Genomic DNA, 14445 nt, shown 5'->3' with positions numbered 1-14445 from the left:
AAAGCAAAACAAAACAGTAAGGCAGTTATACTCCTTCTTCAGCCATCACTACGTGGTTATTTTTAAAGTAACTTTAAGGATCCAGTTTCTTAAAGTGGGTGCCCCCCTTGATGGCCCTTAACCAATCTTATTTCTTTGTCATTTGGGTTTTATGCCACAAGGGGGCAAGCAAACAAAGGTAGCTTGTGTACAAAAATTTCCACTGAGAATTACTTCTTCACAGTAAACTGAATTTGTGCCAGAGGGTGTTGTAGCTATCAGGTTTTGCAGAATTTTCTCATCTAAGAAGGCTATGTATATATAGGTCAGGATTTTTCTCTGGTAAAACTTAGGCAAGAGCAGAAATGTTCTTGAGTTAACACTTCAGTCTAAATTGACGCAGCATGTTAAACCCAGGCTGAAATTCTGGTGTAATTATCAGGACTGCAATATGCAGCCAAGGTTGAGAACTACTGACGTAAAGAAAACAGAAGGGAGCTCCTGAACTGTATTACGGAATGCTGAATGCCCAGTCGGTTACACTAAGAAATAACCCCCTGCCCGCTCACAGTTCATCTCTCCCTGGGCTCTCGTTTTGGTCTCCATTCCCACAGCTTCCTAACAAAGTTCTGTTGAAATTTCCAACCTCGTCTGGAAAAGAGATTTTTCTGGACTTTGGTTGTGACGAGTGGTAATCCCCCTGGTGGAGGAGTACAACTCCAGGAGAGTTGGAGCAGTGGGGAGGGCAAGAGCAGGCCTCAGCCTTGGCTGTCGACCCTCACCTCGGCCTCATCAGGTTCACTGCTGCTCTTTTGTGACTTCTTTTCACCTTCAAGTTTGCCTTTGATATTTGCCTTAAGCTGAGTGCCCTGTCCTCTCCCTAGGGGCAGGGACAGGAGGGGAGCACAGCATTGCTCCACTTGCCCCAAGAGTTCCCCTGAGCCCTAAACTCGACAAGGCTGTTTCTGTCCCCAAATACAATATGAATATATTCTTTCTTTTCTTCAGTATGCACCAGGACGCAACAGGGTATGTCTGCCTCCTCATCCAGCCAGCCAAGAAATCAGACGCTGGGTGGTACACGTTGTCAGCCAAGAATGAAGCAGGCATCGTGTCATGCACTGCCAGGCTGGATATATACGGTAGGTGTAATGGCATTGGTCAAACATCTGTGTATCATAGGCAACTCAAAAATCTTTTTTTTTTTAAGCATAGGTGCAATATGCTTCCATAAATGAATTGGTTAGATTATGTTTTAGTGCTTAAGGGACGGATTTTAAAAGTCATTTCATCCTAGTCACCTCACAGCTTTTGTACACTTTTACGTTTCACTATGAGGTTAAGCTTCTTCCAAAAGAGAGACTCTAATACTAGGAATTAGAGCTACTTCAGAGCCCACGTGTGCTTGTGCTTCTAATCATCCAGCGTCTTCAGGCCGGCTCCTTGCTGCCGTGGGCCACCCACTGGAACTCCCTCCTCACTGCCTGTCATTTCCCCCAGACAGACCTCCCCCTAGCAGAATTTTCCTGACCCTATTCATTTGTTAAATTATTCCATAAATATTTATTGCCCTAACCCCACAATCAGACTAACAATACAGAGCTGTATAATAATAATAATATCAAATGACATTTGTATAGTGACTTGTAATTTACCAAATTGTACCCTTAGATCCTTTCAAACCCATGAGATTATTGTAATTGTTGTTACTCTCACTTAAATGCTGAAGAAACTGAGACTCAGAGAGGTTAAACGACTACAGCCAGATGCAAATCCAGGTGTTTGTATTGTTCCTTTGAGCTATGTTTCTAATTTTCAACAAGATTTAACAATTTAACCTTTATTAAAGTGTTTGTATAATCTACTCCTCTCCTCTATAATTTTGACATTAACTGGTATTTTTTGGAGACAAATTTCTTAACCAAGAAGGGTGATTTTTAAAAAAATAATCAGTGGCTGGCCTGGTGGCACAGTGGTTAAGTGCACACGTTCTGCTTCAGCAGCCCGATGTTTGCTGGTTCGGATCCTGGGTAAGGACATGGCACTGCTTGGCAAACCATGCTGTGGTAGGCGTCCCACATATAAAGTAGAGTAAGGTGGGCACGGATGTTAGCTCAGGGGCAGTCTTCCTCAGCAAAAAGAGGAGGATTGGCAGCAGTTAGCTCAGGGCTAATCTTCCTCAAAAAAAATAAATAATAAATAATAAATAATAAAATAAAATAATAATCAGTAAGCTTAATAAGTTTCTTATTCATTACATACTGGTTAATGATTAACCAAAATAACAAATAAGAGTAACTCTGTCTAGAACCTGAGGCCCCTGCTATTTATAGATGCACATCAGGTATCCCTTTTCTTAGTAGCACTACAGGAGGGGCCGTGGCTTGGCATTTTCTCTAGGTTTAATATTTGGAGGAAATATATAGCTTTCTGGTTATTTTCCCTGATCCTTGGACTTGAAAAGAAATTCAGCTGTGAGGAAGCTGACACTAATGTACTTTCCCCTGGGAGGGTGGGGAGAGAGAGAGACCAGTGATATGTTTCTTAATCTAGGCTAAGTTCCTTAGCCATTTTGCCCACTTCACTATGTCAGAAGGAAACAGGTCCCCAACTAAGGAACTCAGTACCAATAAGCCCTGAAACTAATGAACCTTGTCCCAATCCTGCCTGCCGGTGACTGGGTTCCCATTTCAATTTGTCCTGGCTCACCTCTCCCCAGCTCCTGTCCTGATTCCACAGCATCAACAATAGGGGGCGCTAGTTCCTCAGTTGGGACCTGGGGATGGAGGCAGAGATAGAGAACTTGGGCTAAAATGAATCCCCTATCCCCCCCAGCCCCACCACTTCCTGCCTAAGAAACAGGGACAGTGGGTTCCCCACTCATTGAAAGGAGGACTTCCAACAGTAGCAATTACAGTAGCTCGGTTAAGGTGTCAGAGAGAGCAGGGAAAGGCTAAGAGAGGAGGGCATGAGGGAGAGACTTGACTAGCTGTTCACAGTGGCCTCACTGAGTGCCTGATTGTTAGTGGAATTTCTTTATGTTTTGTCATCAGTTTTGGGGTGTTTTTCTTTTTTTTTTTTTGAGGAAGACTAGCCCTGAGCTAACATCTGTGCCCATCTTCCTCTATTTTATGTGGGACATGTGCCACAGCATGGCTTGCCAAGCGGTGCTTAGGTCCACACCCGGAATCCAAACCCGTGAACCCCGGGCTGCTGAAGCAGAATGTGCAAACTTAACCACAGCGCCACCTGGCTGGCCTCTTGTCCTCAGTTTTATAGCTTCCAAAATTTGATTTTATCAATTCACTCAGAGGTATTTAGCGTCTGAAAAACTAATTCAAAATAAAGAAATCAACAAAGGACCAATTTACAAATGGGAACCTGAAAGAGTCCATAGTTTTCCAGGACTCAGAGCCTCAGTGTTTCCCACCCGGTGTGCCCACTTCTCCACATCAAGGTCCCTGGAAAACTAATCAGAAGACTGCTCGGTAATTTCTGAGTTGGAGACAACAGCGGGGACTGTGCAGTTTCGATGGATATTTCATTCAGGCCATGTTCAAGCCCAAGGACAGTGTCTGCTGAAAACAGGATCTCCTTTGGACCATGCTTGATGAACATGGAAACTAATAAATACTCGTCTGTCACTGAACCATAGTTGATTGCACATAAGTTACTTCTCAGTCTTCTTGATGTAACTCATAAGAACCTGCTTATGGCTGATTAGGGTGATTAGGGTGTGGAGTAGAGACTTCTCAGAGGGCTGGACCTATCTTTTGGCTTCCGCTTCCACAGGTTTCTTGTCTCCACCTTCTGAAGTACCCTCCCTTGAGAGCCTACAGCCCTCACTACACTGCCCCTGGCAGACCCCACACTGGGTCAGCGAGAGGGAATAATTTTCAGAAATCACACTAGTCACCCATTCTTCCTTTTTATAGTCCCAAATTTTACTGGATTAGAATCATAGATTTGGAATTAGGGCTTAAGAGATCACCAACCCAGTTTCCCTATTCCTAACAGGGAAGGAGAGATTTTACGGCTCTCTTCTACAAATGAGGCATTTCAGACCCAGACACATTTCAACGCCTTAGCAAGATGCCACGGAGAGTGTTGGAGTGAGGACAGAGTGCACTCCTGCAGTGTACCTGCTAGACTGTACTCTTTTGATTGTAACATGTTATTTGGTCCATTTTCCAGCCCAGTGGCACCAGCAGATCCCACAGCCCATGTCCGTCCGGCCCAGTGGCAGTCGCTATGGATCTCTCACCAGTAAAGGACTTGACATTTTCTCTGCCTTCTCTTCCATGGAAAGCACAATGGTGTATTCATGCTCTTCTCGGAGTGTAGTGGAGAGTGACGAACTTTAAGAATGTCTGGGTGCCTGCTGTGTAAGGGGGCAGACTGTGGAGGGGGAAGGAGGACAAGCCAGACACGGTGGTTTCCAAGCAACTGGATTTGAGTAAGTTCCCATGCTGCTGGACCTGTGGCAAGGAATGCTTTGAATAAGTCAGCTAGGGACTCTTGCAGTCTTGGCTGAGGGAGAGATGGAGGGCTGTGCCTTTTAAAGATTCCAACAAAAAGTGAGAATACAATACAGATGAACCAAAGATGTCATGCAGCTGCCATCCACTGCTTTGGGAAAAAGCTAACATGCTCCCCTGCCCCCTGCTGTGTTAGGGATGTTTAGGCCCTTTTAGGGGCAATTAGGGGCCATAGGCTCGGGCTGAGAGGAGTTAGACAGTAGTGACCTTAGGTATCACTAACTCAGCGGACAATGCAAAGGCGAAAAGTGGGGAGGTCTGCATCGCCTTTCATTGATTACATCCATAGCAGTGGTTTTTGTGGATTCATTAAATCAGCTTGAACTTAGCATTTAGAGATGCAACTGATATATGTGGAGAAGCACTTTTGATTTGTTTATCCTGGGTGTACTGAGCCACACAATAAGGTGCCAAAATGTGCTTGAGATGCAAAAAGTTCATTGAAACACTCAATATTGCACAGTGCACTTATTCTGTAGCCCCACCAACCTGTCTGTCCATTTTCTTTTGGATACGATGGTGAGTGGTTTCTCTTTCCGACTTATTATATCCCTAGACTCTAGAACTAAAAGTTTGTTAATAAACCAACCAGAAAGAAGTCTTCTACAGGGTCACTTTTAAAACTACTAGCTTCAATTGCCACTTGCAATATATGCGCGAGTCATCATCATCTTCCCACAAAATACTGACCCTCCTGCTCCTCCCTTCTCCCTGAAAGTCTGGAGTGCATGAGGCAGTGAGGAAGGAAGAGATGCAAACAAGGAGAGAGGTGATAGGAGAGTCTTGTTTTTCACTTGCCCCAGCAAAGCAGTGGTTGTGAAAGGAGAGGTCTTTAAGAGTTGTGGACTGCTTTGATATCATTACTGAAATTGCATTTTCTACATAGAAAATGTTATGCTAGCTGAGAAAATGGGAGGAATGCGGAGTATGCATCTTTATTCTAACTCACAAATTCAAAATTGGTGCCTCTCAATTTCTGGAATTTTTAGACTTAAACTCACTGCGATATCCCCAGTGCCTGGATGAGTGCTTAGCACACAGTAGACATTCAGTAGATATTTGTTAGATGAATGAATCTTGTAGTAGAAAGAGAATCTACAATTCACACAGCAGTGCAAAAATTGCCCTAGGAATTGTCACCACAGCATGGTTTGCTCCAGATTCACCAGTGAAATGAATTGGAGGTGGCTGTTTCCGACTCCCTGTGGGCAGGTCTCTGGTGGTCTCTGAGCCAGGCACCCTCTCCTGGCATCTTACTCAAGCGAACAAGTAGTAATTGCTTAGAAAGGCTTGAAACTTTCTTCACTTCAAGGCAAGGATTTCCAGTATAAAAATAAATTCATTCACTCAAAAAATAATTTGTGTTTCTACTCTGTATAAGATGCTATGCTGGAGACCATGGGTGACACAAAGATATGAATAAAACACAGTCCCGTCCTCAGTGAGCTCACAATCTAGAAGGAGAGGTAAAATACAAGGCATGTAGAGTCTGCTTCTCGGGGCAAAAATCTATTCTTTATCAAATAGAAGTTTCCAGTACTCTTCATCCTATATTTTTCATGACTCTAAAATCATCTTATTTTCAATCTTTATTTCTTAATGAAAAAAATGCGAGAGGTTACATTCTTAAGAAATAAAGGTTTCAGTCAATTATTTAACAGAATTATTAGTTTTTTTACTTTTTCATGTATGCAGGAACAATAGTAAAAATATATGCAACTGTAATGAAACAGAATGCATTTCGTACAGAACACATCCTATAAAATGTTCTTTTTGCTATTGACTTTATTATGAACTCTCTTTATGACCAGAGCACTTTCTAATTCTAGGATTGCTTCTCCACAGTTGTACACCAATCTTCTCCTTACATCTATTTGTATAAACTCTAGACAGTTCTTCTATTGAACTGTCTGGATGAAGAAAGGATATTCTTCATCTCTGTATGTCTTACCTTTCTAAGTATTTTTTACCTGTTGTCTAGTGTTCAACACAGAACAAAGGTAAATATTATATTTGAACACTAGGTGGAGCTGTCCAACCTAAAATATAGCAAACCTAAAAATTCCTGAAATGTGAACTATTGGATTTTGTTAAAGCAGGGTTTCTCAACCTCAGCATTATTGACATTTTGGGCTGGATAATTCTTTGTTGTGGAGGACTGTCCTGCACATTGTAGGATGTTTAGCAGCATCCCTGGCCTCTACCCACTAGATGCCAATGACATAGCAGCCACTCTCCTGGTTGTCTCTCTAGGCCAGGCCACCCGACGTGTCTCCAGCCATTGCCATATGTTTCCTGGGAGACGGGATCTCCCCTTATTGAGAGCCACTGTGTTGAACGAATCAATGCCCTGCTTTAAGAATGCTCTTGGAATTCAATTACAATGAGGAATACTAATACAAGAAATTTTAGTTCCGCTGGATATATTTGGACTCAACGTATCCAAAATCAGATTCATCATCTTCCCTTTCATAAACATTCTTCAGCGTGGTTTAATGATTTCTATTAATGGCACCATCACTTTCCTAGTTATCCAAATAAAAAGCATCCAAGTCATTTTTTTGCTTCCTCTATCCAATCAATCAACAAATCCTGTTCATTCTAACTCTACTATTTCTTTTATATTCAGGCCTTCTTTTCCATCCCCATCCATTCCAATTCACCAGTTCAGACTTTCATTACTTTCTTAATTTCCCTCAGTACTTCCGACTTCAACCATAATAAGAGACTAAGTGGTCTTCTGGCCTCTAGTTCCACTGTTTCTCCCCACTTGAATCTAGCCTGGATCTCAGCATCAGATCATTCTTCCTGAAGTACTGCTCCAATCATATCATTCCCCAATTTTAAACCCCCCGTGGCTCCTTGGAGCCAATCCAGGTACCTGCTGTTCTGCCCTGTGGTATTCAAGGCAAGTCAATATGCTCCCAAAGCTTTTCATCCGCTGCTCAGAAAACACACCTAGTGCACCAGCAAATTTAAGATAAGCCCCTGCTTTCCAGCTACAGTCCACTCTTTGCCTCCATCAGGAAGGCTCTCTCCCCAGTCTCTGCCTACGGAAACCTTAACTGTTCCTTACAGTCCATCTCCAATGCTACTGACTCTGAAATATTTTCTTATCCCCCAGACCTCAATCAAATATAATTCTACTTTCTTTGAAAGCTTACAGCAAATTTCTTGAGGCTGGAAGAAGAGAAGTTTACTTTGTACAGTATTTTATATAAAACACAGCCTCTATATACCTGCCTGTCCCTCTGCTCACACTAGCCCAGTCTTGCCTGCACTAGATTTTAGCTACTTCTTAGTAAGGACTGTGTCAGAAGTTTGCCATGTGCCTTATACAGAGTAAGCACTCAATAAATATTTATCGACCTAAATTGAACTTAAAAATTCTATGTAAGTCAGTGTGTTTTTATACAAAGTGAATTGAATTTGGAGCAGTGGTTCTTAACCTCGGCTACACATTACAATCTCCTGGGGAGCTTTGAAAAATCCCGATGTCCAGGCCACAACCCCAAATCGGTGAGCTCTGGGGTCGTGGCACAGACATGAGTAGTTTTTAAAGCTTCCCAGGTGATTCCAATGAGCAGCTGAGGTTGAAAAAAATCATTTTATTACCATGATTTGATCACACAAGCTACCCAGCAAGGTCCAAAGGGGTTGCAGACGGCATAAGGCCATACTGCTGGCCTGGATGAAGAGCGTACCCTCCCTTTTTGCACATGCAGTGCGTGCCTGGGAAGTAGAAACAAACACGCCCTTTAGCCTTGTTAGACCCTACTATTTTGCTCTACACTCATTAAACATAGAGCATTCATGAAGGCCCCAGAGTAAGCTCAAAAACCTGCAAAAAGGCACTGGGGGAAGAGGGAGGTCGGTGCAGCTCTTCTGGCCCTTTGTTTCAAAAAGCAGCCCAGATCCCAAAAGTACCCTTCTCTCCAAACAACTAAAGGTTTTTCATAACTTGATTAGCCATGGAAACGGGGATCAGAGGGAAAATGGAGAAAGAAAACATACCATTAAAACCAAACTGCTTTGTGGCCGGCCAGTGGCGCAGTGGTTAAGTTCGTGCGCTCCACATCTGTGGCCCAGGGTTCGCAGGTTTGGATCCTGGGCGCAGATCCAGCACCACTCATCAAACCACGCTGTCGCAGCACCCCACGTAAAATAGAGGAAGGTTGGCACAGATGTTAGCTCAAGGTCAATCTTACACACACACACACACACACACGCACACAAACCAAACCGCCTTTTGGAAACATAGCACCCTTCAGCAAAGTTAGGTTTTAATCTGAATTGCCAAATAGTGGGACTGGTTTGAATACATCTTTCTCATTTTATTCCTCACTTAACTTTTCTAGGCATCCAATGAGAAATTAAATGGTTAGGAGACAAGCAGTTGGGTAGAGCCAGAGGTCTGAATGAGACAGCATGGAGAATAATTCCCAGGGGAGTCAAAGCTGACTTTTGTGACAACAGGTTAATTTGGATATTCCTCAAATGATAAATGGGTTGCCATCTAGATGTTCACTGTAAATTTGTTGTTTAAAACTCAGAATATATTTCCTCACATATCCACATCACCCAATGCTAGATTCCCAAGTGAACCCAAAAGAAGTCTGTTTAATTCATGACTGAGTTACAGTATCTATTACACTAGATTGGGTTATAACCCCAAGAACAGGGATCTAGGCAAAGCAGCCAATAGGAAAAGAAAGACTACTTTCCCCTCCTTTTTTGTGTCTATGATGTGTCAAAGCTGGAGTGATTATGGTCCTTTCTGCATCTATCCCCTGTTCCATGTTTTTCTCCCCAGATGCCCTGTGCCCCGTGTTCTGTAATCCCTGCTGTAACCCATCCCTTCACACCCCTTCCCCACGGCCTGCCAGCATGCTTCATGCTCCAAAATAACCTAACTCCAGTTCCATGCATCGTGGCTCGTTGTCCAGAAGAAAGCAGTCCAATTGAACAAATTCTGAATGCCTGAGAGTCTTTTAACTTCACAGAGGCGCTGCATTTTTTAAAGCAGTTGCATTCTTACTCCTGTCAACTTCCAATTGATAGAATTCCTGGCAAAGTTAAAAAAAAAAAAAGGCTATGAAGAGAGGTCTAGAAAACTGACTGGGTCACACACCCAAGTTGTTCTTGTTGATCACAGCCTCCCCCTGTCCTCCTCTTCCTCACACACTCCCAAACTACTTTCCAAGCTGAGCTCCTGGACTGTGTATACGAGCTATTTATAAGCTGGTTGTAAACTCAAAGGCAAATTTACTCATGACCATTATTCAAGGTCACTTCCAGAGTCTTTGGGTAACCTGGACTCAAAGTATTTCTGCTGAAGGTTGAGTTGAAAATCAACGTGCCTTACCAGTTGAACAGTTACTTAGATTGCAATAGGGCTTTTTGGAGTCCTTTTCACCACTAATTGCCTTTTCTAGTTTTAAGCGGATCAATATTTCAGAAAGTTAATTAATGAAGCATTGTTTGAAGAATGTCAAGCATCTTGTAAACTTTGACAATGCAGTGGTCATCAGTATGCTAAAAAAGTTGCCAATACCATGTTTTTAAAAATCTGTGCAGCGCAAAAAAAAATTGCATATTTGTTAAAAGTATGTTTGTCTCTTATTTCTGTCTAATTACATTAGTTAGCATACTTGGTATTACAAAATCATAAACAGGCTGCCTTTTGTTAACACGTAAATGATGGCCACGCCACACTCTGAAGAGCAATAGCCTTGAAACTGCAAGGAATAGAGAAAGAACGCACTTTTCAATCCTCTGAGAATTGTGCCAGAAATGCTGAGAATAAGCATAAAGAAAATAGCTGTACTGTGGAGGAATACAAATACTAATTTGCCAGAAGATTTTAACATAAAAGTGAATAGAAAATGTTTCCCTAATAACAAAATTTAAAATATTTCAACATTATTTGACAATAAATATTTTAAGGCTGAAATAAATGTATATTTCTCTTTAAAATGCAGAAAACAGCTTAGTTTCCAAGTTTACTTTTTGATGATGATAGGAGCAATTTTGTAATGTACAAATTGATACTTAAAAATGATTTTTAAAAATTATTCTTATTCAAATTGTATAAATTACTACATGAGTTATAACCTGGTTAAATATCTCTAGAGTAACAGAAAGATAATTAGGGTTTGGTCTTCCTAAAACATCAAACAAATCCAGTAGACTTCTCATAGAATGTTCTTTAACTTTCCAAGAAATTCATTCAGCCTCCTAATTGAAAACAGAGACACATTAAAAAATAAGACTTAAAGATGAGAAAGATGCTTGACCAGCGGAGTGGAGAGCTGGACCAGTTTAGATTGGAAATAAATGGAGGTCCAAGTATAGTTTTGTTAGAATAAGAGGTGTTTTAAAACCAGGAGAAACAGGAGTTATTTTCGTATAGTATGGGAAGAGTGAATTGCTTGATGTCCCAAAATTACAAAGAACCTGTTTCTACACAGATCCAGTGAGTTATCTACAAACTAGAGGCAGACTCTTGTAATTTCCCCACAATTAGTGGTCCAAGAATCCAGTGAACTAATTTATACTAGTATTGACTATGGTGGTCACACTACTAAAAGATTAGTAAACACCTGTATGTACATAGTTTAAATGGTTTTCCTGTGTATTTTAGGGAGAGTTAAAATCCTGAAATAATTCAAATGAGATCATTTGAATGCAACTGTATTTTTTAATACATATTGGTAAATTAAATTTTATTTTTTCAGTATTTTGATTTCAGAGACAACTTATCCTCTTTTCTGATTAATTTTCACTTAATTTTTGCTATCTTTAGTATTAAGTTTCTTGGCTTACCTTTCTCCCCCATTACCTCCCTGTTGAGATAAAAATTTGTAAAGTATTTAACAGCATTAGGAGAGCTCTCTATTTCTAGGAATTCTTAGGTGAATTTCTAGGTGAATTCTTAGGTGAATTCCTAGAAATAAGGGGGATTTTAATAACTCAGATGAATTTCAGACACATCCTCTAATTTTTCTATAACTCTGGGGTCTCTGTTTCTTCATCTATAAAATAAGCAAAATACTTGAGCATTTCCGAAGATGGAAGGTAAGATAAATAAATAAATATTTATGAAAAGTTTACTTCAGAGACCCTAAAAAAAAGCGGTAGAAGGTGTTTTTTTTCCCCCAAGGAAAATGTTAAAAATACTTTTCTCCAAAGTAAGTGGTTAATTTGTTTTAAAAACTCTCATTTCTTTCCTACCCCACTACTTCATTTTTCCTTAGAAGGATGGTACACACTGATGGAATTTCTTCCAAGATGGCAGGCAGTTAAAAAAAAAAATCTAGAGGAAAATCAAATGAATTCAAGAAATATCCTATCTGCATTCTGCAGGCAGATTCCAGGGAAACTTATTTCGACCCAGGCAGAATACCCTAAGGGAACTCTGACTCCCGCGTCTATGATTGAAGCTGGTGGAAATAATGACTCCACAGGGCACGGAGAAATAGCAAGGAAGTCCTGTCTTCTCTTTTGACTTAGGCAGTTCAGGGCAATTCCATTTTACTGGTCCAGACCGTAATGAAGAAGCGTTCCATGCTAGCATGTCAGTGGCCTTACACCAAAATGAATCAACTTTAGGATAACAGATAGATATAGACTTTCAAAAACGAGCATATCCTTTGGTCTCTGTTTCTGCATTCTTAGCTACAGCAAGTCTGAATTCAACCCTGAAGATTCATGTCAGCCATGGGGACTGACAAAAGACGTGCTTGTGCCTGAAGGCATGTGCACACACACACACACACAAACACACACTTCAAGTAAGGAGTCATGGAGCATCCATAGCTAACTTAATTCAAACCGAATCAAGTGACCCCTTTTATGCATTTCCTTTCTCTTCCTGCATAAGTTCTTTCCACTTGAAAACACACCAGGCCCCAGAAAGCTCACAAACATGGTATGCTTCCATCTTAGGAAGCTTGAGTCAACTTATTTTCTAAAGTCCTTTTTTGGTTATTGAAATCCTAATGGAAAAACCATTAAGATAGCCATTTTGAAATGCGTGAATTACATAAACTGTATATTTTGCCTCTATTGCTAGGAAGCAATTAATGCATCTCGGCTTTTATTCCTGTTCCTCTGCATTGTGCATGTTAGACATTCTGTGGAACTGAAAACCAGTGATCACTTAAGCCAAAACGTTTGTGAGCATAAACTGTGTCTTTCTTCAGGAGGTATATGGCACTGTATTCTGGTAGACCACGTCATCTCCATGACACCCTTTGCTGTTTCCTAGTCGTGCTTTCTTAAAGATTTGTTAGAGGTTGTGTTTTGTTTGGAAACTTTGCAATTAGAAGAAAAGAAGGAATTAAGAGTCAGTATTTAATTCAAACTGGATGTTTAAAAAAGCAATTTAGAGGATATGATGGACTGTTTCTTTATTCATTAAATAAAATTTTATTTATTCTCAATTAATTGTTGGGTTTGTTTTGTTTTATATTTTGGTCCCAGACTTTGTACGTGACATGAGTCAGTTCTTGTTCTCAGTAGTCTTCTTTCAGCTCAAGTATTTTTTTGGACACAATACCAATTTGAAACAGCAGTCCAAAAGTCCTGTGTCAGTTCCATAAAACACCTGTCAAAGCCTGCACTCACTAGTATATTCATGACCAGAGAGGGGAATACGTGTGAGAAGGTTGGTCACATATTTATGGTCTTATATGCACTTTGAAATTTCTTTCACCCGTAGGTAGCAAAAAGAGATATCTTTTAGTGATGCCTAAGCAGAGAACAGAGTCTAGCCAAATTCAGTCCAAGAATAGCACTCTGCTTTTACTGTATGATGGCAAAATTTAAGCAAACTGATCCTTAATTATTGAATCCTGCAGCTCTATTAACCACAATCAAAATACACTCCATCTATTTCATATCTAGCAGAAATTTTAGATCTTCATTAGTATAAAGGTCATCTCATTAACTAAGAAACTGGCTGTACCGGATGTTAAGAAAGATAGCCTAATCCTTCTTAAGATCTGCAAATACAAAGAATGGGAAGTCAATATAATCAGTTTGGGGTAATGAGGTTAATAGTGTCATAGTAGATATTGTTTAACTAAGTGGTTCTCAACTCTGACAGCCCATTAGAATCAGCTGGGGAGCATGTCAAAAATATCTATGCCCAGGCCTCACCGCAGAGCAGTTAAATCAATTCTTGAGCTGGGAGCTCCAGGCTTGGTGTTTTTTCCGACTCCCTATGTGTGATTCTAATGAGCAGTCAGGGTTGACAAGCACTGGCTCACATGGCCTTTCCCATCTGGATAGCCCCGTTCACTTTTTATGATTCTTCAAGACTGCTGACCCTGGGGTTTGGGGCCTCAACCTCCAGCTGACACCTAGGGAGAGCTGGCATATACCTAACTGAACTGAAACCCTACCTCGGGGAGGGTGTTCCTTTATAATTTAATGCTCCCTCTTAGGAGCTCTTATGGCACATATTACTAGTACTACACTGTTGAAGCATTCAGCTCCACTCTGTTTAGGACTGCCTATTGATCAGCACATGTGTACTCTTCTTGGCTGCCTACTCAAGGACAAGGATAGTGTCGAGGAAGCCTCGGTGTGAGTAGGCGCTTGATAATATTTGTTGATTAATGAGAAAAGGGAACCCGGGTAAAAGAATATTTTTGAATTTTAATTATGTCCTCTTGTCAAACTAGAAAGAACACACATTTTCAAAGGTGAACAGTATAGAATATTGTAGCAACTTTTAGGTTGCTTGGTGATCTAAACTCTATTATATATAATAATATATGAATCTTGGAGCCCGCCCGGTGGTGCAGCGGTTAAGTTCACACGTTCCGCTTCTCAGCGGCCCAGGGTTTGTCGGTTTGGATCCCGGGTGTGGACATGGCATCGCTTGGCAAGCCATGCTGTGGCAGGCGTCCCACATATAAAG

At 41.0% G+C, this 14445-nt stretch overlaps 1 protein-coding gene across 4 annotated transcripts in view; it reads left to right on the top strand.

The window, feature by feature from the left end:
• The window catches only part of MYPN (myopalladin), a 101483-nt gene extending 88522 nt beyond the window's left edge, over nucleotides 1-12961 (top strand). For all 4 annotated transcript variants that reach the window (XM_046653638.1, XM_046653639.1, XM_046653637.1 and 1 more), the window contains 2 exons: nucleotides 988-1121; nucleotides 4174-12961. In XM_046653638.1, coding sequence (XP_046509594.1) covers nucleotides 988-1121; nucleotides 4174-4343 — 304 coding nt within the window. In that variant the 3' untranslated portion in view covers nucleotides 4344-12961. The remainder of the gene's footprint in view (nucleotides 1-987; nucleotides 1122-4173) is intronic.
• The last annotated feature ends 1484 nt before the right edge of the window (nucleotides 12962-14445 follow it).

The sequence above is a fragment of the Equus quagga genome, chromosome 2 (assembly GCF_021613505.1).
Source record: "Equus quagga isolate Etosha38 chromosome 2, UCLA_HA_Equagga_1.0, whole genome shotgun sequence".
Lineage (NCBI taxonomy): Eukaryota > Metazoa > Chordata > Mammalia > Perissodactyla > Equidae > Equus > Equus quagga.
Note: the sequence above shows the minus strand (reverse complement) of the source record. Positions and strands in the feature narration are given on the sequence as shown.